Genomic DNA, 25,859 nt, shown 5'->3' with positions numbered 1-25,859 from the left:
AAAAAGCTGGCCCTCAGTCAGCTTCACATCCCCTCCTACATGCATGCACACTCATTTATACAAACAGCCAAACATAACACTACAACAAACCCTGCAACAGCAGCCTCTACTACGCTATTCAAATACAGCTAGATTGCAGTTTTACACATATAATTACATATAATACAATACTTCACTGTAATTTATTACAGTAGCGTTTGTACTTTGACGATTTGGTGGTCAGCTGGTTCACCACCTTGTTGGGAGTTTGACGGAGGGTTGATATCAGATTATCTATCCACCAAGAGAGGAGAAGCAGGACTACCATTTACTCCAAAGTTGTCCTGTTGACATGTTTTGTCTCTTTCTATGTGCACATGTTACATGCAGCTGCTAATGTCAGGCACCGGTAAGCCTACATTCAGCACAGTGATGTTATTACTTTTTCAACAGAGTAGTAAGTGACTTGCCCAGCACTGATAAGCACACAGCTACCTCTCTAATGCCGCTAGTGAGCTGCTAGTGTTAAAACATTTAGTAAAAAAACATCTAGTAAAAGTGCTAAAGGGTATTAAAAATGAGCAAGTGGAAAGAGACAAGGGATCAAAGCACAGGCACTGGGGGATGCTATAAAGGAGAGGTGAAGAAGGAGGGTAAAGAAGCCCACAGGGGGACGATGACATGAGTATAAAGTATGAAAGTGGCTTGGAGAATCGAGCCAATGGCAACAGAGGGCTGCATCTCGACAAATAATGAGGAGACGGATGGTCAGAGGGCGCGATCGTGTGAAAGAGCTGGCAGGAGGGAAAGGAGGGCAGATGAGAGAGAAATAGGGTGTCAGATGTGCAGGGCGGAGGAAAAGAAAACGTAAGAGGAAAGACAGGGAGAGAAAAAGTGTTACTGCAGGTGGAGGAAAGACAGAGAGAGGAAGAGACGGTGTAGTGGGAGATGAAGGGAAGGAGCAGGCAGGCAAAATGAATTGGTCATGAAAGACGGGCAAGCAGAGCAGACAGGAGGTGCGAGGATTACAGAGACATCCTGGCGAACAAAAATGTGTGTGTGTATATGTGTGTGTGCGTCTGGCTGAGTGTCATGGCTCATGCCACCCTGGCCAGATTACAATCCTGACTCATCTGGGTTCTAATCCCTCAGGATGTCTAATTAAACCTCTTTTTTGCTTAGTCACACACACACTCTCACTTATCCTACACACACTGAACGTGCACAGAATCTCCTGCTGTTCCTCTCGTGCTAACACACACATACAGATGCACGCACGCAGGCACGCAACACCCACCCACCCACACACACACACACACACACACACACACACACACACACTTGAAGTCATTCCTTCAAATGCGAACACACAAATACGCAGGCAATTAAGCAAAATGACAAAACTTCATCTCCATCTCTGGTTCCAATAACAGACAAACAATGAGTGTGGCCCTGCACCTAAAGGAAGTGGCATATAATTGGTTATTAATACTTAACAGGCAGTTAACAGGACCAGGAATGGAGAGTGTGAGGGCAACAAGGGGACTGTAATGTGTGTGCGTGTGTGGGTGTGTGTGTGTATGTGTGCGTACGTGCAGTCCAGCGTGAGATGAGGGTCAGAGTCCAGGGAGACCTGCTGTCCCATCTCTTACTGTCACACATGCATGCATGCACCACACAAAAACAAACACACACACACACACACACACACACGCACAGACACACACACACACATACACACACACACACACACACACACACACAGCGTCTCCAATCAGCCATTACAAAGCTTTAGTGGGGCTATAGCCAATACGCTCCTCAGCCAGTCCTCACTGTGGGATTTCACTTAAGTCATCACACCCACAAACACACACATGCATGCACACACTTTGGCTGCATGAAGCTTTGCTGAGGAGCTTTAGTGGACTTGATGCCCACAGACAGACGGACCATCCAGGGGAGGGTTTAAGAGCTTAGGACCCAATACCCTTCTGGAAAGTGCACAAAGGGCTGAGAACACAGTAGAAAAAGGCTTTGTTTCAAAGCTGGCTCTTAAAAGTGTTGACTGCTGATTGGGTTTCGAAGCTCTACCCTTACACACAGAGTCACATTCAAGTTTATGATATGTTGCACTCAATTTCTAGAGTACTTTTACACGCATCCAGTAACCTCTCTGCCTCCCTCTAAAGCTCTTTTCCCTCTGCCCTTCATGCAATAAAATATGGATCAGATGGTTTTCATCTGTCTGTGAAACATTAAATGTCAGATGATATCACAGATGCTGTGCAACTCTAACTTTTGATCAAACTTAGAAGCACAATGCGCCTTTGGCACTATTTGATTACAAAAATATCCTGATTTGTTTGATGACGGTGTTAATATTGTAATTTTCCATGTGATACATTAGACACCCTCGGTTTAACTTCAATTATAGTTCACCAGATGATGCATTTGGGATTGATTGGCCCAAAGGGAGCCTGCATCATTTGTGGAAGACAGCATGTGGTCGTACTCAATTTTGATAGTCTATTTCCTAAGAATTTCCGACAGAGGAGCTGATAGGAAGTAGCTGTTCTTTTCTAAGGACCGTTCCTAGAAAAAAAAAAAAAAAAAAAAATAAGAGATCTTGCAGTGATTATAGGGAATGTATTGAAGTTGGTGGAGATTAGAGGTACTTGATAATTACTGGAAGTTTCCAAGAAGGAACCCTGGAATTATGTGGGTTAGTAATTAAACAGAAAGAGGTCAACTTGGTGTTCTTTCAACAACACATATTAAAAAGGGGTAGGATCTCTTGCAGCTGGCTATTTTAAGGTACTTAGGGGAGAAGCTCTCACCCGTTTTTCTTTTTTTTTTTGGAACCTGTATTGAGGGCTGATAAAACGCACATGCTCTCCTTTCAGTGGTGCCCTGCTTTATTCACACACATTTGGTAGCCGTCCAGGAAAACCACTGTTTTCTGCTGCGGCCAGTGAAAAGCTCCACTGGAGCAGGTGGAGGTTACTCAAGGACATTTCCACAATAGCTGTTCAGAAGGAGAAGGTTTGTTTTTGTGCAAGATGGATAGTAATTACTTTGAAAATAAACAGCATATATAGTGAAGCTGTCTTTGTCACAGATCACCTATCTGATTCATCTCTATAGCCCATAAATCAAACTTCAGGCAAACAACCGTTTGGTAGCACAGCTCTGTGTCTGTGTGTTCATCTGTGTGTTTAGACTCATCATCCAAACTAACCTGCGGCAGTTTCTTTGCACTATTATTAGTATTCTTGTCTCATTTTTCCATTGTTTTTGAAAATTGCTCTAAGACAATCCATAAAAAAACAGATATTTATCAACCTCATCAGTTTAACTAACACTACTCTCTACAGTCTGCGGTCACAGCGATGAAGACCTTTGGCTCCAACTGTTGCAATCATTCCAAGACATGATCTCTTATTCTAGACTTTAAAAAGCAGTGCTTTGACCGAATGTGTGAAGTGAACTTGTGTTAAGTCGCCAGCAATTTTACCCTCCAAATAGACTGCTAGAATGAAAGTAGAGCCCTGTATGCTCGGAGCTGCTACCTGCAGCTACCCGCTATTTGGTAATGTTACGACCTACATGTCATTCTCATAACGGCTCAAAACAATTTCCCCAAACAGTTGTAATGTGTATACTTGCTGCCCCATATTACCATTTTATGAAATTTTGTGTTTGTAAGGAGGTTGTCGTTGAACTTGGCAACCTCCTGCATGTTGTCGTCAATCAAACGCTTTCTGTGTATCCTTAAGCCGATTTGTCAAGACTCATTGCGGCTTTTCAAGCGCAAACGCTTTGTTGAGACAAACCTTTTATACCTTCTGAATATTTTGTCAGGAATTCATAATGGAATGAGAGAAAATGCATAAACACACTGCTGTGACAGCCCAAAAAAGGCCTCACAAGCAGCACTTTGTGCCAGCTGGTAAATGTCCTGGTTTCATATCTTGTGGCAGGTGAAGCACATATGATTCAGTTTATTTTTCCAACAACTTTATGAAGTCAGTCTATCTCTTTAAACTATGATTGCAAATAAAAAAGCAATCATGCCCAGCATTCACATTTTAGAGGTTTTTCATTGCTACCTTTACCGCAATGATCAATGATAGTGCAGCATCCACTGACTTGTGTCATTATGTCACATGTAAAACAGGGGCACAGATAGCATTTACTGAAGGCGGATGGCAGCAACACACATGCACACACACACCCACACACAGACTTACAGAGGGTTCCCAGTGACGGAGCAGGTGAGGCTGAGCGAGTCGCCCTCTCGCAATATGCCAGAAGGAGGAACGATTCTCACTGTGGGTGCGACTGTGGGGAGAGAGAAAGAGTTGGGGACAAGAGAGGCACAACAGAAAAAAAAAAGATTAAAATGGAGCAACAATCGTAGAGGGCACAAAAAAAATCAGGGATAAGAGAGAGACACAGCGAGGGAAAAAACAGGAGGAACAAGGGAAAAGTGAGAAAGAGGAGGAAGGGTCTTTAACATCTGTTTCCTAGGCAACCAGCCGACAATCCTACGGTCGAGACACCTGTTATCATAAGCAGCCCACCGCTCCGGCAGCTGCCGTGCAGCACTTACTTCAGTCACAGAACAATAGGAAGCCAAATCCAGGCTGACAGTTGGTCATTATTACCAGTTGTGTTCCTCCAGCACACAGATTGACAAAACTGTTCAACATGAATCATTCTGATCCATTAACAAACATTAGTATACATGTGGCAAATGAAGTGTCCCGAATACTGACGCACAAGTACTCAATAATGTTGCTAATAATAATGATAATAATGTTCTATAAATGCTTCTGGAGTGTTTGATTATCTAAAATTGTTGATATATTGTGGGATAGGAATCATGTTGAACGATCAGGAATATTAATTTGAGAACAAATGGAGTAACTAAATATTGGTTGACTTAAGCTAAATAAGAAGAAACAGTCACACTGGTGCAGAAAAATAATTGCATGTACTTTTTGATGTGTCTCTGACTTTATTTTGTTTTTCTGAATTAAAAAAATAAGGATTTGCAAACAAGATAATACATATTAATATCATTATCAAATATCAATCATACTGGATTGTAAGAAAGTGTCAGTTTTGTTTTCCCACACATCAAAAAACAAAGGACAGAACTACAGCAGTAGGAGCAAACTTAACTTGTCTGATAGGATTAGAAGCAAAAAATGGATTTGCATTTCATAGATATTCAATGATTAATGGATATAGATTATAGCTGTCTGACATTTTCGAGATTAATCCCACTGAACCATCTACAGATTTGTGAAAATACTGAGAATTCATCTTAAAATAAAAATATGCTTCTGTCTGAGCTCATTGCCCTGAGTGAATATTAGACTTAAGCCAATTATAAATCTAAACCTCCTGCAGTATTTTTGCTGTTTACTTTCGTCTGCCTGGAACGGACATGTGCAGAATGTGCAAAGATTTCAGAGCGCACCAACTTGTGCAAATAGGCCAGCAAAGGTACATCAATCCCAGCACAGGACTGGGATCATTGCACATACTAATGTGACCCAGGTTTTCTCAGCCAATGCTGGTTAGCTCCTCAAACTACAGGCCCCTAACCTGGCCGCAGGCCTGTATCTGCCAGCTCCCTGCGTGACAAGATTTGTATGTATTAGGTTTTAATGAGAGCAGGTCTCATACGGGGCAGCTCTGTTAAAATCCGGGACTGTTATATAAATGAGCTTCATTCTAAAATGAGATATCCACCATTTGAAAAATGAGGCCGCTACCCTGACAAAATTATGGCTGGCATTAAAGCAAAACTCTATAATAAATAGTACTGAAGTAACAACTTAAGTGACAGCAATACAGATGGAATAATTTGTATTTTTGAAATATTTGGCGATGAACATTATGTTACTTCATTTGTTTCCAAGATGGATAGAAAATGCTTTGATATAAAGTGCAACACGCTGCCTGAAGAAGGAACTTACAATACACATCCAGGCGGTAGTGTCGAATCCTCTTCTGCCCGCCCAGCGCTGGGTGGATCGCCTCGCAGCTCAGCGCCGCCCCGTTGTCTTTCCTCTCTACCGGGATCCGGATGGTGCTGGACACGCTGAACGTCTTCCCGTTGTCCTGCTGGGACACCACACCTGGAGAGAGACAGAGGGGATGAGACCACAGAAGGAAAAGGGACAGGTGGGGTGGCTGAGGAGCAAGTTAACAAGCAGAACGTGGCCGCTCTTCCTTTTTCCATGCTGAGACGTCACACGTATGGTGGGAGAGGGAAAGAGACAGGGAGAGTGGAGGGAGGGAGAGGGAGAGCACAGCAGACTGAAAGGAAGGAGTTTGAAGTTAGTGGCTGGTGAATGAGCTCCTTTCAGCAGCACCAGGTACCTGTAGAGGGGAGGATGACATGATGGTGGAGGACAGAATAAGAGGGAGAAAAGAGAAAGCAATTTGCATCTATATTTCATGGTAATTATGAGCAGCAGAACAGTTTGTTTGCAGATGGTAAATCAACTGAATATTTTGTGTGTGTGTGTGTGTATGTGTGCATGAGTGAAAGAAAGAAAGAGAGAGAGAGAGACGGAGGGGAGAGAAGGATAAAAGAGAGAATATGCATAACCGAACTGAGATTTTAACTGAGCCAGACATGGAGAGAGAAGGGGGAGTCAAAGGACCGGGGTGAGAGAAGAAAGGCAAAGGAGAGAGGGACTCACAGACAGGGAGAGAGAGAGAGAGGGCCCAGACATGAAAGAGGACGATAAGAGTGCCAAGCCAGATGCAGAGTGGGAAAAAGATGCGAGAGGAGAGGAGAAAGGGAGACAGAAGAAGGGAGGAGGAACACCGGGGTGACATGGTCACGTATTGGGAGTTTGTGCTTGTTGAGGCAGAATACAACAATATTACTTATATCGCGCTGACTTTTCAATTATGGCCGGCCGGCAAATGAAAGCAGGCCCAAGCGAAGCGTGAGAGAGGACGGCGGCGGCTGCAGATGAGCAGGAATAAGGGAGCCGCGAGACGATAGCGTCTTAATTAAAGAGTGCTTTCCCATATCTGTTGGGATCTGCCTCTAACCTTTAGTGTCACAGTTCATTTAACTCTGGGCCAAAACAGAAGGGAGGAGAGGAGAGGAGAGGAAACGGGAGGAAATGAGAGAAAACAGGAGGGGGGGAGGAGAGTGGAAACAGGAGAGGGTAGGAATAAAGAAGAGATAAGAGCAGAGGAGGAGAGAGGAGAGTAAGCGAAAGAGGAGAAAAGACAAGAGGTGACAAAAGAGGAGAAGGGGAGGAGAGTGGAAACACGAGAGGGGAAGAAAAAAGAAGAGATAAGAGGACAGGAGGAGAGAGGAAACAGGAAGGAACTGAGAGAAAAGAGGAGAGGGTAGGAATAAAGAAGAGATTGGAGCAGAGGAGGAGAGAGGAGAGGGAACAAAAGAGGAGAAAAGACAAAAGGTGATGAAAGAGGACAAGGGGAGGAGAGTGGAAAAAGGAGAGGGGAGGCAAAAAGAAGAGATAAGAGGACCGGAGGAGAGAAGAAACAGGAAGGAACTGAGAGAAAAGAGGAGAGGGTAGGAATAAAGAAGAGATAAGAGCAGAGCAGGAGAGGGAACGAAAGAGGAGAAAAGACAAAAGGTGATGAAAGAGGACAAGGGGAGGGGAGTGGAAACAGGAGAAGATGGGAGGAAACAAGAGGAGAGGAGAGAGGAAGAGAGGGGAGGAAACAAGACGGGAGAAAACATGACAGGCAAAGAAAGGAGAAGGGGAGGAGAGTGGAAACAGGAGAGGGCAGGAATAAAGAAGAGATAAGAGGACAGGAGGAGAGAGGAAATGGGAAGGAACTGAGAGGAGAAAAGAGGAGAGGGGAGAAAACAAGAGGAGAGGAGACAGGAAGAGAGAAGAAGGGAGGGAGGAAGCAAGAGGAGAAACAGGAGAAGAGGAGAGAAAACAGGAGGAGAGGAGAACAGGGAAGAGAAAGAAAGAGGAGGGGAAACAGGGAGAGGGAGGCAGGTGAAAGGAAAGAGGAGAGAGAAATGCTAGCAAACAAGACGAGACGAAAAAGTCCGGCCCTCTCAAAGTCATTGGCAGCCAATAATAAAAATAAGGTGAGGATCGTCACGTCTTTGTCACCAGTGAAATTTAAAGAAAAGAAATGAAGGGAGTTTATATGAAAAGAAAGAGAAGGAGTAGAGGGGAAGGACGGAGCGGGTGGAGACAGAATGACGGAATGACAGGCGCATTCTGACAGAGTAAAAAGGGAAGAGAGCGGATGAAAGAAAGAGCTGCCGAGTGTCAGACAAAAATAGAGTAAAAGAGACGACGGCTGACATGAAGTTTGAAAGGGCAAAGCATCGCTCAGTGTGAATCCCACAAACTGTTGACACCAGATTATCTCAAATTATTTCATCTGGCCCGCGTGAGCTATTTGAAGGCGCCAGAGTTCATGAATCACAATAACGTAACGCACTTGACAGCGATTTGTACGTTTAAACAATGTTGCCTGCAAAACCGGAGACAAATTGAATAAACTAAACAGCCACGAGCGAGAGTTATGGCTGTCAAGGTTTTTGAGGAATTCAAATTAAAACACAGGAATACACGCAAACGCTGATTTGATGGCGGAGCGGGGGAAAAAAAAGAGATTCCTCTGGGGTCAAATAGAATGAAGGCAATAGAAAAGATAGGTCTTAGATGTATTATTGAGTGAAGGGCCCCTTTAACTGAGAGAAGCCAAGGGAGGCAGCGAGTTAGAAAGAAGGATAGATCAAGGTAACAGACTGACGGATGGCTCATGGATTCATCAGAAGCAAAGGAGTTAGATGGCGGTGAATTATAAAGTGTGGCTTTGTGAGCGTTTTGAGAGCGAGGTGGAGGGAGAAGAGTGGAGAGTCTGGGCTGCACGCAGCATCTGTGCGTTCATGTAAGGGCGCACTTGTGAGATTATGCGAAAAGAAAACAAATTTGAATTCAAACTCTCAAGAGGGAGCAAAGGGAGAGAGAGACGCGTCGAGTGGGGGAGACGCGTATCTGTTTTGATAGGGGCGGATTTGACTAGTGAACATATTAGACAGAAAAGCAATAAAATCTGCCTCCTGCTTGCCGCTGATGTCTGTCTTCTCAGCGCAGATCAACACACAGAGATACATACACGCCTTCTGTGAACTCTGACTCTTCTTAGAAGGAGCGTAAACAGAAAAGTTACTACTGTTCACATCTTAAAAAGTGTGTTTGATCATTCGAAACTAGATCGTCGCCTATAAATATTGCAAAGAACACAAGGAAACATGAGGAGAGGAGAGATTTTGGCAGCCCTGCAGCCAAAAACTTCATTTTCTCCCTCCGTTTATGCATCCATCCATCTTAACCTGCTCTCATCAGCTGATCCATCTGCCATTCCCTCTGTCAACCTATCGATCACCATCCTTCTCTGTGATGTTGTCCACCCATCCTACTTCACCCACACAACGCCATCTCATCCAACCGTCCATCAGCCACGTCCACGTACCTGGTATCTCCCTGCCGTTACGAATCCAGCGCAGGGTGGCGGCCGGCTTGCTGCGCGGCGACACGCAGGTGAGCTCCACCTCGCCGCCCTCCACGGCCTCCTGCTTCACCTCCACCGTGGGCGTCTCCGGGGGCACCGAAACAGACAGCGTCGCCACCTGGTGGTGGGTGGCGTCCGTGTAGAGCTGGCAGAAGTAGCCGCCCTCGTCCCACACGCTGACGTTGGTCAACGTGATGCGCACGAGCCGTGGCGTGAAGAGCACCATCTGGAAGCGGTCGTCCTTCAGGGCTGGAGGTGGATGGAGGAGAGGTGGGGCGAAAGTGAGGCAGCATGGAGTGGGGTTGTGGAGGAGGAGGGAAGCGGGGAGAGGAAGACAAAGTGGGAGGTGGGATGGCGGGAAGAGGCGACAGGAAGAGTGGCAAGGACAAGGAGAGGGAAGGTGAGTACGTCTGTCCTTGGTGGAAAAATCCCAATCTGTGCACGAGGTGAGCTCAAAGAAATATTAAACACCGTATTAATGTTATACTTCATATAAATAAAGAGTGAAAGCGAAAACAAAAATTCCTTTTCACTGGGTCAGAGTAATTGACTCATTTTTTTTTCTAATGCTGCAGAGACAGACAGAGCATTAAGAATTGTTTTCGTCATGGTGTTCTGCTTGCTTGAAATACACCTCATACACACACACACACACAAAGACCACATTAAAGAACTTATTTAAACACATTTTACTGGCAGGCTCTTGCTTGCTTTACTTGGAAATAGTTTTCAGATGAGGAGCACCTCGGGGAGCGGTTTTGTACTGCACTCACAAACTCGCTAATTCACGTTCAACTGGCTGCAGGTTCTCCACAAGGGCGAGCTGTTTGGTTGTTGACAGACTATTTATACCCAAGCACGCCGAGCCAGATAATCAAGACTGAAATGCCATTTCACTTCATTATTGGGTCTGACATTGTTTTCACGTTAGCCGCTTTGTGTTTCTGGAAGGGTGGTATTTTGTAACAGCCAATCAGTAGTAAGTGATGCAGTCATTTTCAGTCAGCAGAGAGAGATAGCAGTAAGATTTCTTTTACCTTAATGTCCGATATTTTGGCTCGGAAGCTACGCTCGCTAACTGAGGATGCTAGTGGTGAGCAAAGGTAGGCATGTGAACTGCCAGGCCTGAAGAGTGGGTTGCCACAGAGAGAGAGACGAGGAAGAGATGCTGCTGGTCTGTCATTTACCACCGCCAGGCTCCTCCGGCCTCTCAGAAGTCTTAACTTCAGCGTTTGTTGTGTCGTTGTCATGGCTTGGTTCTTTTCCCACCCAGGGAAACAACACTCAGTTGCAACACTTACACCTAGCAGGATTGCTGGGGAAACCCTCCATGAGGCCAATGATTCAGAGGTAAAGAGCCAGGCCAGCGCGAACCTGCACCACCCACAGGGAAGTAAAGTAATAGGAGTTCAGACCTGTAGATGTAGGTACACTGATGTTGCCACTTACAGGCAAGGGAAGTGACAGTTGCTGCAATTGCTTTCACTTTTGCCGATAAGGATGCAGGTTAGATTGGAAACACGGGTCAAGAGGTGCAGGGCTGAGAGTGATTGCGCTGTGGCTCTGCGGTTGAATGATACTGGCTCTGGATCCAGGCACTTTGCATCAATGACACCACATATACGTGTTAATTAATGTCTTTATCGTATAAAATATATTCTTTTTGTTTAGCTTTGGAAATACAGTGCATTTGCCTTTTTGCAGGCAGTATTTGGAAAACACACCTAACAGCACCAGAAAGCAGAGGGAAGTTTTAATTAAGTAGTATAACATTTACAGCTTTGGTATCAGTTATTCCTTCGCCCCAAGATAATTTGCTCTGTATTAGCAAACAGTCAGCTGTATCTCCCACGGTCTGGAACAAGACCAGAGCTTTCACTGCCTTTTAATTTGTGATGTCACCGCCACGGACCGCTCTGCGGAAAAATCGCGAAACGCGGGAGAAATAGCGGCCGTGGTGGCACCCCATGCGATTCTCTGCTCTGGAATTGATAGCGCTGCTGAATCTAAAGCTCAGTTTGATACAAAAAGTTCAGAGAGAGTCTGAAAAGTCAGCCTTGATGGAGCGGCTCCAGGCTGCACATTGATACAACATAACAGATGCCGTGGTTCTCTCATTTCCAGCTTTGAGGGAGAGTGTTGTTCATTTTCCCCAGCAGTGATTGGACTATCCTAAACTAGAATGTATTCATTCATTCTCTTTGTAGCGGGTTGCTTTATTCCTCTGTAAGCCCATTTCTAATTAGTGTCTGGCATTTTTTATTGTTCAACTTATTAGGTTTTAATCATTATTGTTTTACTTGCTCTGAAGCGCCTGGTAACTCTTTTGAAAAGTGCTATGCAAATAAAGCTTATTGCACAACCAAAAATTATTTTAGGAAAGCTATTAAATTGAGTGGCGCTGCCCTTTGAGTCAGCGAGAGACTGGCTAAATAATACAATTGTGCACAGCGTAAACACTGCAATTCAGGCTACGCAAAACGGCCAAAGATTGAAAATGAAGAGCGAAAACGCATCAGCTTTCTAAACACTTAATTGCACAGCGCTGACCAATGAGCTACAACGCATAATGCACAACGGAGAGAGAAAAGATGGCACAGTGACAGGAGAAGAAGAAGGGGTGAACATGCAACAATTTTCCTTTTGTCACTGAAGGAAGAGGGGAATCAATGGCGAGAAAAACGCTGATAATAACAAATAACGCTAATAACAGTCTGTGGGTGACAGTGGCTCGATGTCCATAGATTCTCATTTGAGACTCACTTTGTATCGACTTGACTGTGAAACCTCTCCCTCACCCGCCATCTCTGTTTTATTCGGGCCCTCTCCGCGCTCCTTTGTGTTGGCTTTGGCTCACAGCGGACACTTCCCTGATGTAACAACTGGCCATCTCGCGGCGTAATTCATCACAACACAGACCACGCTACAGTGCAGATATTGGCTTTGTGTGTGCGTGTGTGCGTGTGCGAGCGAGAGAGAGAGAGTGGGGGAGGAAGACGAAATGAGAGAAACAGTCTAATATAGCTCCCTAATGCGGCAGGCGGGAAAAATAATGTGGATAGAAACAGAAATCCACAGGGATCTGAGAGAGAGTGGCCTGGAGCGATGGAGTTAGTCCACTCTTCCTGGAAGTACACCACACTAATATCTCCGTCCCACCCCTGAAATTTCCCCTCCACCACATGGCAGCGAGAGCATTGTTAGAGAGCTATTCCCCACAGATAGGTAAATCTTTTTTTTCCCTCTCTGCACTAAATGGCAACTAAATGTCAGACTTCTGTTCAAGTCCAAGTTCACCTTTATTGTCTTATCTCATTAGCATGCCGGGGAGCGTCTGCAATAGGGGGAGAAAGAGAGATATGGACCACTGAGGAGAAAGGGTCCATTTGGCTAGTTTCACCGCTCTATTATAGCTATCAGTCCCCACAATCTCATAAAACACACTCCTGACTGGTCGCTCACTTGCAAAACAGGGAAATTCACAGCACTTACAGCGGCAGCTCTATTTGGGCAGTTAGCGCGGAATGGCTCGGCAGAGAAAGGCCTCAGTTTGTTAGTCTGATATCTGGGTGGCAGATGGGCAATAGGCAGAAATGGAAGAGCACTACAGTGAGTGATGAAGCAAACGGGGAGGGAGAGGGAGCCAGAGTGAGATGTAATTTACGCTCCCGGAAAATGTCCCCAACAAGGCTTTTCGGTGCTTACGGGAGCCAAATTAGTTACGGGAAGCCATCTATACTTTATACCTTGCCTAACCTTTGGATCGTGTCCCTGCGCTGTCTCTTCCTTCGTCGCCTGAAGCCGCCTATCCTGATTCTCTCTGTTGCTTTGTCTTTCATAACCCTCCGCCCTCTGCCTCATTCGCCCCGACTCTTCTCCTCATTTTGTGCCTTTTTCTCTTTCGCTGTAGCTTCCGCGCGCCTTCTTCGTCCTCGCACTGATTGCTTCGTCGTGCTTTCCGAAGGATGTAAGCCTCACGGGAGGGCGGACGGGGCGGCGCTGTTTAAATACTTAATGGGACTTATTGGTAGCGCTGATCTGGTGGAATTGAGGGGAGAGTTGGAAGTAAGCCTTCCCAAAGCAGCGACCTCGGCTACCCAATCAAGGCCGCTCCGTGATCGAGGTGACTAACAAGGGAGGGAAATGTGTGGAGAACAAAAGTATTTAAATACTGAACCTCTGAACAATAATAGTGGCTCTTTTGTCTTCAGTATTTTAGTCTAATCTTGGCGGACTGTTCAGAAAAGCTCCAGTGATGACTACTTTGACAGAGGCTGTTCCCGAGGGGAGCGCGGCAGTCTTGATTGTCGAATCAATCTAATTACAAGTGCTAGAAGTCGTAATGATGAGAACATTAGAAAATGTGTTGGAGTGCAAACTTTCACAGACAAAGATATCACGCCGCGCTCGCAAGAATGAAATGTCAGTTCGCGGTTTGTGTGAGACTGCCGTGGTCCTTGCAAGATCAAAGCCATGAGACAAATATGCAAACTGTAATATGTTGAACCAAAATTTTTGGCCGTCTGATGCTCTCTAGTCAGTTCAACATGATTAGATTCAATTAAATTGAATTCAAGGATTTTTGAATATGGAGTCAGATCAGTCCCAGTATTAATGAACACACACAGAAGGATTCACTAATGTATTTTGAGATTTATATATATGAATGACTCTCTCCACAAAAATATTCTTCAATACACACAAAAATAGTTATTTTTGTATATAAATGTAAAACAAATCCACATATATATGCACACACACACACACACACACACGCACACACACACACACATATATATATATATATATAAATTAGGTTCACAAATGTATTTCTGATGCACACACACACAAATTTCTTGTTTCAAATAAATGTAGCAGAAATACACACATACAGTATATATGCATATAAAGGTATTTGCAAGTTTAATCAAAAACATATTTGGATGTCGTTACATTAATACACAGATGGTTGAACCTGCATTTACAAACTGCTTGTCACGTGTGAGCTTCATTGGATTTGACTGACGAGTTGACAGGGAATTATCTGTCACCAGTCAGATGGCTCCTTCCGTTTCAGCCAGTCATGTAAGGGTAGATTCCAGATGTGTTATCACCTAGCGTCACGTCGCCCCGCAGGTCAACCTCTCCTGTAGTGCAGCATTAAATATGTTTCAGTTATGCATGCATTAGCTAGCTAGCTAATGGATGATACCAGCTTGTCTATCAGCATTATATAGCTAACTTTGTAGCTAATGCTAGTATTAAAAGCCACATCAGTGAGAGAGCTATCACTTACCTGTGGAGAGCAGACGGCGTGCTGAGGTTGACCTTCAGGCGGCTGTTTGACGTTCATTCTCTCCTCTTCATAATTGCAGACTGCGCAGATGTAACGCTACGTGACCACGTTAAACGACATCCTAACATCTGCACTTGCGTGATTGGCTGAAATGGAAGGAGCCATCTGATTGGCTACATTTAATTCCCTGTTAATTAATTTGTGTATGGAGCCACGTTACTGGAGTTCATACATCCAAAAATGTTCTTGATTAAACTCACAAATACTTTTAAATACATGTATTTGTGTATGAAACATGAAATATTTGTGCGTGCACTGACAAATCCTTCTGTGTGCATTCATTAATATTGAAACTGAGTCCATACTTGAGTGACAGGTCAGAAATATGGCCTGAGCAACAGTAGCAGATTGAGATTAAAGAAATATATTGTGTAAGAGCATCCCATAAGCCACTTCTGAACTCAGCATGCAGCTAGAGCAGCTTGAGTGAAGTTAGCTGAGCAAACAGACTCTGAGAGTCCGCGTCAAGCTGAGAAAATGAACACCTGTCGCACAATTACAACAGCAGAGCAATCATTCTCACAGTCATAACTAATCAAAACAGTTTTTGGAGCAGCCTCTCAGCGGGACTGACTGAGCTGACCAGGCAGTGAGCTGAGAGGATCAGATCTTGGGACGTCGATGTAAAGGACACTGATGAAGCGCTTGCACAATGCCGGGCGCTGCTGAGCGGCGAGAGAGCGCTTTTTCAAAGGGATTCTGGTTTTCCAGTGAGCTCATTTGGATCATTTCGACAGTGTTTTTGGTGTGATTTTGTGGAAAAACTGCTGCACAAAAGAACCAGCATTTGCGAGCAATGTGAGCTCACAACCTTGCACGTTCTCCTCACTTTTCTTGTAACAGATGATTTGTTAGTGACTGGATTTTGTCAGTTTGCCAGTTTTGTGCCTATTTGCATTGTAACCTGGTTTTAACATGAAGTCAAGCCTACTAAATCCAACACAAACTGACCTGCTTTTGATCAAACAGTCAATGTCTTTTTTCTTTGCTTTTTTGCATATGACTTGGGGGAGAGGTGGAGGTATTCACATATTTTTCACAAGCAATTACTGGAATAGCTGGCAGCTGCTACTGTTTTGATGCACTGTATACATTTTTTAAACCTTAACCAGAGCATTCATTGGGTTGTTAACCTCTTAAGACCAAAACAAACTGAATATATTCAAATTCACCCTACTGCCAAACTACAAACTCCTGTTTTACACCGTATCCTTGAGCCTGAGTTAGCCTCTTGCAAACTTTACCACATACTGTAGATTATGTAGGGCATAAATAATGATCACTACACCGCAAAACATAATGCAACATTTTGCTTCAATTAAGCCGCCCCGCACGAATTTCAAAGGCTATGTTTAATATCCTTGATCATTGTTCTTTTGCTCAGAGGGTTCCTAGCAGCACTTGCACAAAATCTGGCTAAGGTGGCAGCTTTTGCCCTTAATTAGTTGGGAAAAAACTTGCAGTGTTTGACTACCCTGAGGCCCTCAATGAGATCTGCCTTCGTTATGATATTAGTTACAATGATAATATGCCATAAAGTCGTCTTTAAAAAAAACATGTGATTGCCAAGGCCACGCTCTAATGAGGAGCTGTAGCCTAATCTCATCATAGGGGTTAACGGCGAATTATGCAGAGAACTTCGAACTATGCTTTTAAAACCGTTAAAGCACTCACACTGTTAGGGCCGAGAGTAACACCATCTTCTAAATTAACTCTGGGGTTATCTGACTTTTTAATGCGGAATCGCTTCAGACGCAAAGTGAGGACAATTGCAATAAGAAAAATGTAAAGTGCAAGTGTTGGTGAGTCATTGATAATGTGCTTAAAAGGCTGGTTTCAAATGTCACCAAGGGCAAACGCACAGACAGATTAAGTTTGTACGTGCACACTCATACACACCTCGCGTGCCGTTGAAGAAGAGGGTCTGCCGGCGGGGATTCTGGATGACCACGATTGATCCATCGTAGTTCTGCAGGCGGCAGGAGATCTGGGCCGTACCCCCCTCCAAGACTGTCACATTCTCCGCCTGCACTGCCTGACAACGGGCTGAGGAGGAGAGAGATGGATGTTAAAATAATGACGCAAAAGGAAAAAAGGGAGAGAAGAGGAGAGGGACAAATAGGAGGAACAGATGCAGGGAAAAAGAGATGTTCAATTTGCACCTGACTTGAGACAGAACCTTTCAAAATAAGGCACTTAAAGCATCCTTCATTTGCTTGCTATTCATCGTATGGACACGACAAGCGAGAAACAGAGAGGAGGAGGAGGAAAAGAAAGGAGGAGACAGAGCGGTGCTGATAAAGAGATTTAGAGCGAGAGAAAAGACACTGAAGAACTCAACAAGCAACAGAGGGTCCTTATGAACAATGTGTTCTTACGATTATAATAGGGACGATTATAATTACTGCCATTCATCTTTTTACGTGCACAAACACACGCATACAAACAGCCCTACAGAATGCATCAACGCACACATTTGAATATATAATGGCTTATTAAATCTACAAGTGGCTGTCACCAGCACAAACACACACATGAATGGACGCGCATAAACACAACCACGGCCATGTGGACCAACACACTCACACAAAGGGACATAAACTGATCACTGGCCGGACTGCAGCCCCCACCACCACGTCTGTTTAGTAAAGATCCCCTCCAGACATGCATTAAGGTGAACATAAAAGCTGTTTGGTGTGTGTCTGACATGTTTTTGTAGAAAAAAAAGAAGAAGCACCACATTAAAATCCTTCAAATGGCACCTACTCCTTACCACAATACATGAAAATGCAAATATTTTTCATGTCGCAAGTTTAACTTCTGGACACGAGATGTCACTAATTGTGCTTGTAGGGCCGCCTCTTAAAATTAGATTGTCAATTAGCGCGGAGAGAATCTGCTCTTTCAGCAGTGAATGTGAAAACAGCCTTCGGGTGTCAAACTCTGCACATACATCATTCTACACGGTGGAGCTCAAACACTCAACAAGAAGACAAACACATTTTTGACTGCAGGGGAACTTCAATAATATTTTAAACTGCAGCGATCGACTCAGTGTGAAAAAGCTGGCCAAAGTGCGGAGCAGTGAGACCACGGTGGCAGCCTCCAATGCACTTACAGTAATACATTCTTTCTGTCATTTCTCATCCAGGTGCAAGCTAAACCAATTGATTTTACTCCATTATCCAGATGTAATGGTTCTTATTACAGGAATTTGGAGAGTGCTAGGAGGGATCACGAACCACCTTTCATTCGCGAATGAATATGCCCATGCACACAAACACCTGTGCGTGCATTTATGTATGTACATGTGCTCCTGTGAGTCACAAATGAGGATGCATATATACACACCCACACACACTCAGAGAAGCATGCATGTGTGCCGGCTGACAAGCACACTCGCAGAAACTTGCACACATTATCTTCCAAACAAACTTGTCTGGCCCCTAAACCCAATATTTTTAGACAAGGGGGCTGAGAAGCAGCAGGGAGCCTCTTTGATGTTGCTGACAGCCCAAGAGTCAGTAATGAGGAGGTTGATTATGCTCTGATTGGAGCGCCCTCGTGTTTGTGGGTCAGGCTGTTGACACGGCTCAGCTGAGTCACACCTCCCGCTGAGCACAATGGACACCGAGCTCCGCCGTTTGAATTCAAATGATTTATGCGCAATTAGCCATAAGGCTGCAGCCAGGAGTGGAATGTGATTGCCTTGAAGAGAGTACCAGCTTGCTGGCCTCCCCAAACTAGTATTTACCAATTTGCATCCCCATTTGCATTCCCTCTCTCCCTGGCAAAGTGCTGGCCGTGGGGAGGATTTGGAGAAAGAGCGACATCGATATCGAAGCATGATGATGGAGCAGGCAATAAGGTGTGCCGATAAAGATGGCGTGACTATATATATTTCACTGCTGGGTCTAGCGGTGTCTCTGAGCTCTGTGAAACACCTTCAGAAGGCAGCAAATGTTGTGAGACAAACAGATGGTGGCTGCTATAGCAGGAGTTGCTGACTTGACTGCTTTGGGCCAAAATAAATGTCTCTATCTGCAATCAAGTGTGTCCCAAGTTTCAGCGTGTATGTGTGTGTGAGCACACAAGCATAATAGGTGGGCATGTGCATTGCGTGTGAATATGCAGGGGATGGCATATTGCAATTAAGCCACTTTGACATCACCAGATCCTGCCAACTTCATCCAAATTTAATTCTCTCCTCGATTTTAATCTCTTTTAATGAAATACTCAAAGCCTACATATTCATCACATCAAGGGAAACAGAGAGACACAGTGGATATTGAATGAAGACGGAAAGAAACCAAGAGGGGATAAAGACAAAGGGGACCCTAATACTCTGTGGAACAGAGAAAAAAGTCTTGACAATTACCACTAATTGTAGTCATTATTGCTCCCATTCGCTGCATCAATATTGTGATTCATATCGGGGGGCATCAGGGCCTGCCACCGCCATCCCAATTATTTTTCTAATGGCTGTTATTACTCATCACCAAGGCAACCGGGCTAGGCCACCATTGTTTTAAACAGTGTTAATTGTGATAGTGCCGCTGTGCATTGTGACAAAGTCAGTGCAGCATCTGTGTGTGATTAGTGACCCATCAGAACCAACAGAGAAAGAGGGCTTCAAGTGGGAGAGCGACTACATACATGCAAAGAAAGCGGTCAAAAGTTTGCCACTGGGAGGAGGCCAGGAGAACTAATTAGCTGTCCATTTGTACGGCAATTCCTCCTGACAGCTGTCACCCCTTCAAAGGAAATAAGCTGCAGTGGCGTAGCGGCAGAGCGCGAAGAAAAGCGACAAAGAAAAAAAAAAAAACGTGAACCGCTGTTGCGAGTGGAATGCCTGGCATCCGCTGTCGCCCGCTGAGAGATGCCACCCAGAAACACCTGCTGGCTGCTGGTGCATGATCAATCTGGGCAAAGAGAACAGAGGGATGGAGAGACGGCAGGGGGGTGAGGGCTCTAACCAGGAAATGATCGCAGGGAGTTAGGAAGTGATGGTTTGGGTATAATAATGCAGCTGGCAGGGGCTGGACAAAATATACGAGAGATGACGCATATTCTCCCACTCCCGCTCATAACGCAGCTGGGTACGGCACTTAAGTTTGACTGTAGGTTTTTATAGGCTTCACATCAAGGCCATGAGCCTGTGCTTCTGATCACCAGCATGGTACAGTACAGAGAGGGGGCGAGAAGGAGGGGCAGGGAATCAACATCTGTGACAATAGTATTAATCTGGCCTCCATTAAAACCTCTGCCCATAATAAAATACTCCATGCACAGGCGTCAAATCATATTAAGAGAAAATGCTGAGTGGAATCGATACCATGGTAGTACACTGACAGCTATGATCAACGGATAAATAAAACAGGAGGGGGAACAAAAACAATCACTTCTGTCTCCAACCAAGCGGGGGCAGCATTTCACAGCAGTGAATTGGTGCCTCTCATCATCTGAAATGCCTCTACCCCCGCTGTCACGGCCCCGGGAAAAAAAAAAAAAAAAGGAGCCTTTATTTACTACGGCAATAGAGATCCGAGAAGGGCCATCATTTCAAAATACATAAACAAATAAATAAATAATAGGCGTGCAAATTCATAAGACAAGGCTGTTCGGGGGCCCGTCCTAATGGTCCCGCAATGGGGTTGAGTTATAAGCTGAGGGAGGCAGGGGATAGAGGGACAGAGGGGAGGAGGATGAAGGGAGGTGTGGAGAGTTAAAAGAGGGGGATTTGGGAGGCAGCCAGGTGGACTGCTGGCTCACCCTTGGTCACGGTAAATTCTAGAAACTGCCTCACTGGTGCAGGGTTAGCCGGCTGAATTACCGCCTTGCTGAGGCTCTCTCCCTCGATTTCACTCTCCCCCTATTTCTCTCTCTCTCTCTCTCTGCATGTCTCTGAGAGTGAAGGGAGGAAAAGACAGGACAAAAAAGACAAGCCACATAAGAGATGAGCTGTCTCCATTTGCCCCATACAAGCCCCCATGTATCCTTGAAGCAGTGCAGTCACTGTCTCCCTATTCATTATCTCTCATTATCTTTCAGTTGGAAGTGGGCCAAGCGCTTGTGTTTTCTTTGCATGCTGGCCACGCATTTACAAGGGAATCGATACAGGAGACTACAATGCACAACCCCTTATGTTATTACTGCTTTAATTAAAACAATAACAGCAGCTCATAGCTGCCACTCGCATGGGGTCGTCCGTTGGCAACTTCTCCATCTCCTCCCATCTGGATGTACATTTTTGCAGCTATCCCCTGAGTCAGCGAGGCGAGCTGGTTTCCACAGTGCGTATGTAAAAGAAGGTTTGCAATGTTTATGTGTGCGAGCCTGCATGTGCGCATGTCCGTGTGCATGCACACTTGCTCCAGGTTAATCACAGAGTTTTGCAGTATACTGACTTTATGAAAGAGCTGACTTTGAGCTTCTTCTCCTCCATACCTCCCTCTGCAGACCCACAACTCTCCCCAACTCCCTCTCCACCCCCTCGTTCTCTTGCTGGTCTAAAATTATCACTCCATCTCTCTCAGGGAGCCAGAACTCTGCCAATCAAATCCAGCGCAAAGAAAAAAAGAGATGCTCCCTCTATAAATAATACATAATCCTTTACAAATCTCGCTCTCGTCTCTCTCATTACCTTCATTCTGTCGCTTTCTCCTGTCCTCCTTTTCTTCCCTCTCCTCCCCTCAGCCTTTCTTATATTTTGAGCGACCCCCCTCCACTCCCTCTTAGTCCACAATTCATAATTCTCCACTCCCGCTGCATGGCTTCATGTCTAATCTAATTCTCACCATCTCCCTCTTCCTCCTTTTATTTAAACCCGCAGTCTCTCCATCCCTCTCCACCCCATCTTCTGCCTGATCTAATCCTTGATTCCTCCTCCCTCCACCAGTCCCTTTTACTTTCCTCCTGTCTTCATCCTCCTTCTCCCTTATCTCTTATTGCATCGTTCATCATTCATCTTCCTCATCAGCGCTGTCCTAAAGATCCCCTCTCCTCTCCTTCTCTCCTGGTCCTCGGGAGAATTGTTGCAACTCTTTCTTTCTCTCTCCCGCTCTCTCTCTCCTCCTTTTCTTTCCTTGTGCCCCCCCCCAACTGCAATAGTTTCCTTCCAAGCTGCAATAGGCTTTCATTCCCCTCGCAATCTCTCTCTCCCTCGTTCTTTCTCTTTTTGTGACTCAGTGGGAATCTTTTCCTGCCTCTCTGCTGGTTCCATCTCCACACTCTCCTTCGCTAAATGTGATTTGTTCTGCAGCTCAAGTCTGCGGCATAATCGCGCTGTTTTTATAGCGTGCCGGGAGAGCGGAAGAGAGGAAGCAAAGGAAAGACAGAAAAAAAGTGAGAGGAGGGAATGGGACAAGAGGACAAAACAAATGAGTCTAGCATGAGACTCACTTTTTCCTCCCTTCTTCTCTACTTTCGCTCCTTTTAATTGCCAGTCATATAGGTCAGCCCTCTCCCCAGTTTCCATCCCTCTTTTTCCCTCTCTCTGTCTCTCTGGCTGTCTTTCTTAATCTCTCTCTCTTTGGCAGGAACTTCAGACCCTCGCTTATCCCACTCTCCATCGCCCACTGGTGTACTGTGAGCGCTGCACCGCTAATCAGCAAAATCAGCATAAAATTGTCTCTCTTCACTCTTGACCTCTCATTAGAAACATTTACTTTCACTTATTTATATATTCCACATCCTGTTTTTAACACTCTGACTTTGCTCCCCAGTCACACTGCCTCCATCCTCGCCGCTGAAATCTGCAGGTTTGTCTTCTTCCTCTCATCACCTCCACCCTTCTTCTCTTTTCACCTCCTCGCCTGGCTCCTAGATCTCTCGTTTTGACCTTCGAATCTTTATGTCTCCCCAGCCCTGTGGTGTATTTCAATCACCTCTTCTCTCTCTTGCCCCATCCCCTCTTCTTCCCTCTCCTGCTGCACTGCATCTCCCTGAGCGCTCTCCTCTCCTCTTGTCCACCCATCCCATTACTCTTTCAGCTCTTCCGTTCACCTCTTCTTACCCTTCACAAACCGCCATCGCCCTCTCTCTTTCCTTTCTCCCCTCTTCTCTGACAGTTAAAGCTGGTTAGCTCTATCTGCTGTGCAGGGTTTTACGGCCCGGGTCTGTCACAGCCCCAACAACCCTGCGACAATGGCCACCACACACACAACCCAACAGCGGCTTAAAGGAAATTTACAGGGCTATTACGCGACGGCTACCACACTGGAGATTCACCACAGCCAAAAGCACTGGTCTTAACACCCCTTCAAAATCCACCACATGGCTGCCTTCCCTTTGCTGTGTATCTGTGTGTGTGAGTGTGTGAGACGCCGATGAATGTGTATGTGGTAGAGAGGGAACGTACAGGCGTGTGCATGCATTTAAAAGCAAGCGTGTGTGTGCGTGTGCTTGTGTGAAATAGTGCACGAGAGAATATATGTGTGTGCACATTCAAGGCCCGACACAAAACTACCCTACTGGCATGAATTACATAACCACGCTGACTGCCAAGACACACACTCATTCTTTCTTGTATCCCTGACTCCCCTATTGTCACCCCCACCCAGCTTCCCCCTCAACATACCACAAAAAAACAATGTCCTTCTGTTGATCTAATATGCCCCCTCTCCAAAAAAAAACAAAAAAAAAACAGGCAGTGATTTGAGATTTTGGCTGGCACAGAGGAGAAGGTGCTGTGCACAGTGGCACAGCACTTGTTTACCAATGAGCAGCAGGGAAAGAACATCTCTCTGTATTAAATGCAAAATAATAATGACAGGAGGTATTAATAGCACCTAGCATCTCTGCCATTCATCCCATTCTACTTCATATACTAGTTTTATCACCATCTTTGCCTCGTGTTCAATCAATCTTATGACTCTCGCCTCCGAATCTCGACCTCATGCGGCTCTTTTTTGAGGCCTTGTCTCTTGTTTTATCTTTGCTCCCCCTCCCCTGCATCTCAGTCTTTCTCGCACGCTCACACAGACCGCGTTGTTCTCCATCTCTGTCTCGCTACTTCTCCCTTTCTGCCTCTGCTGCTCCCTCCCTCCCTCACATACAGTACTAGTTTTTGTCTGGCCAGGTCCTTCTTTTCCTTGTGTCAGTCTGTCTCGCTCACAATATCTATTGGTTTCTCGCACTGCACTTTTCCCCCTCCATTCTCTTTCTTGTCGACAACCTCTCCATTTGGCTCGCCATATCTCTCCCACTCTGGGGTCCAACTTTCTTTTATTAGGTTCTTCAGAGGAAAGCTGAAAGAAAGGCTTCAGCCCCTCTTATATCTCTTTTCTCCATTTTCATTCGTGACTGTTTCGCTTTAAGTCTTTTAGCCCATCCGTCCATCTCTTTCTCTGCCTGGCCTCTCATCCCCCCATGCTTTCACCTCCTGGGCATATGCTCCCATTTCCATATTCTCTCTAGTCTTAATCTTAATTACCAATTCTAACTTAATTACCAGCATTTTGAACAATTCATCTGAAGCTCTCATTTCATGATTCCATCATGAGCTATTCCTCCCTCGGCCATGAGCTGGGCACCGCGCTGGATCTCATTCTGCATCAATTTACACCAATTAGTACCATATTCACAATTGTGTTCTCTTTTTGTACAACACAGTCATCACATTGCATCATTTAGAGGTAGATCTGCAGGGAGTTTACAGTAAATTAAAAGAACAAGGAGCTTGTGTTTATATTAAATTGCCACTTGCTAACTATAACATGAAATGTGTGTACATGTAAACATTATGTGCTTGTTTCCCTGACTGATCTGGTGTGTAATGACACCTGAGTTTCCCTCTAGAATCGATACTTCACGTCTCATTTAATCTGTGTGTGTGTTTGTATGTGTGCATCTGAGTGTTCATGCGTGCATGACTTACGACTGATGCAGAGCAGGACCAGGACCAGGCTGCGCAGGGCTAGAGAGAAGGGAGCAGGGAGGAGGCGGCAGAGGACAGAGCTCCGGACAGGCCTCATTGTGTATTGAAAAGCTGTATGTGTGTGTGTGTGTGTGTGGATGTGCATGTTTGATCAATGGCTCCTCTGTGACCCTGCCTGCACTGCTACACACAAACTAGTGCGCGCGCACACACACACACACACACACACACACACACACACACACTCTGATTTGTTCTCAACTGCAATGCTGCAGGCACGTGCACGCACTAACTGCCCAGCTTTACTTCAGTGAAATCAGACAGAAGCTGTTGTTTGAGGACAACACTTACAGAAAGGACTCTTATGTGCTACGCTGCATCACAACACATGCAAAGAAACTGCGTTAGCTGCTAGCTCACATAGAACTGAATTGTAGCGAGGGCTTGCACGCAATATTCAGAAGTTTGGCTAGAGATCAGGGCGCTAACAGAGCTAGCGATTTAGACACTATATCACAATGCACACAGAGATGAGCTTAGGACAACAAAAAGTTCCACTGTTGACTTTAGTACCTTGTGCTGCTTAGAGAGAACTTACAACATGCATTGTCTAAATCCATACAGTGCAGAAGCTTTGCTGCTACAAAAGCAGTACAGGCACTCTGTCCCATCTGAGCAAAAAGACAACAAAGTAAACACTGCTAGGCTAGCTATTTTCTACCATGGTGCTCTGAGCCTCCTGAGACCAAAGCCCAAGACTCTCAGCTCAATAAACCAGAAAAACCAATACCAAAAGTGACCAAAGCCGACCTGCAATTCTGTGTTCTTTACCAGCAAGCGCATTCAGTAATGGCAGCTTTGCAATTAACCAAACGAGGGACAACTTAATTAGCACCTCGCCAATTGCACACTGCAGTGTCAAACTCAGCTCTGAGCACCAGGCGCTCTAACAATCAGCCACACAATTAAGCACAACAACAGACTGCTTGTCTCCTGTAGGTCAGAGCGCACTGCTCCAAGGAACAGAAAACATCAATAATGCTATATTTCATTCAGATGCAGGCTGAGAAACTGTCTTCCAAAGCAAGTCAAGTTTAT

General features: G+C 45.1%; 1 protein-coding gene across 4 annotated transcripts in view; it reads right to left on the bottom strand.

Annotated features, from left to right (window-relative positions):
* Positions 1–25,859, bottom strand: part of cadm4 (cell adhesion molecule 4) — a 148,150-nt gene that overhangs the window by 13,329 nt on the left and 108,962 nt on the right. The window contains exons 1-5 of one of the 4 annotated variants that reach the window (XM_041943363.1): positions 24,762–24,957; positions 16,784–16,930; positions 9,490–9,777; positions 5,970–6,131; positions 4,230–4,320 (exon numbers count right to left, since the gene is read on the bottom strand). In XM_041943363.1, coding sequence (XP_041799297.1) covers positions 4,230–4,320; positions 5,970–6,131; positions 9,490–9,777; positions 16,784–16,930; positions 24,762–24,906 — 833 coding nt within the window. In that variant the 5' untranslated portion in view covers positions 24,907–24,957. Of the gene's footprint in view, positions 1–4,229; positions 4,321–5,969; positions 6,132–9,489; positions 9,778–16,783; positions 16,931–24,761; positions 24,958–25,859 lie in introns of those variants that run through there. The other 3 variants (XM_041943365.1, XM_041943361.1, XM_041943364.1) reach the window with 3 other exon arrangements.

Source organism: Chelmon rostratus, chromosome 8, assembly GCF_017976325.1.
Source record: "Chelmon rostratus isolate fCheRos1 chromosome 8, fCheRos1.pri, whole genome shotgun sequence".
Taxonomy (NCBI): domain Eukaryota; kingdom Metazoa; phylum Chordata; class Actinopteri; order Chaetodontiformes; family Chaetodontidae; genus Chelmon; species Chelmon rostratus.
The sequence above is the reverse complement of the archived record's forward strand: the minus strand, read 5'-3'. Positions and strand labels throughout refer to the sequence as shown.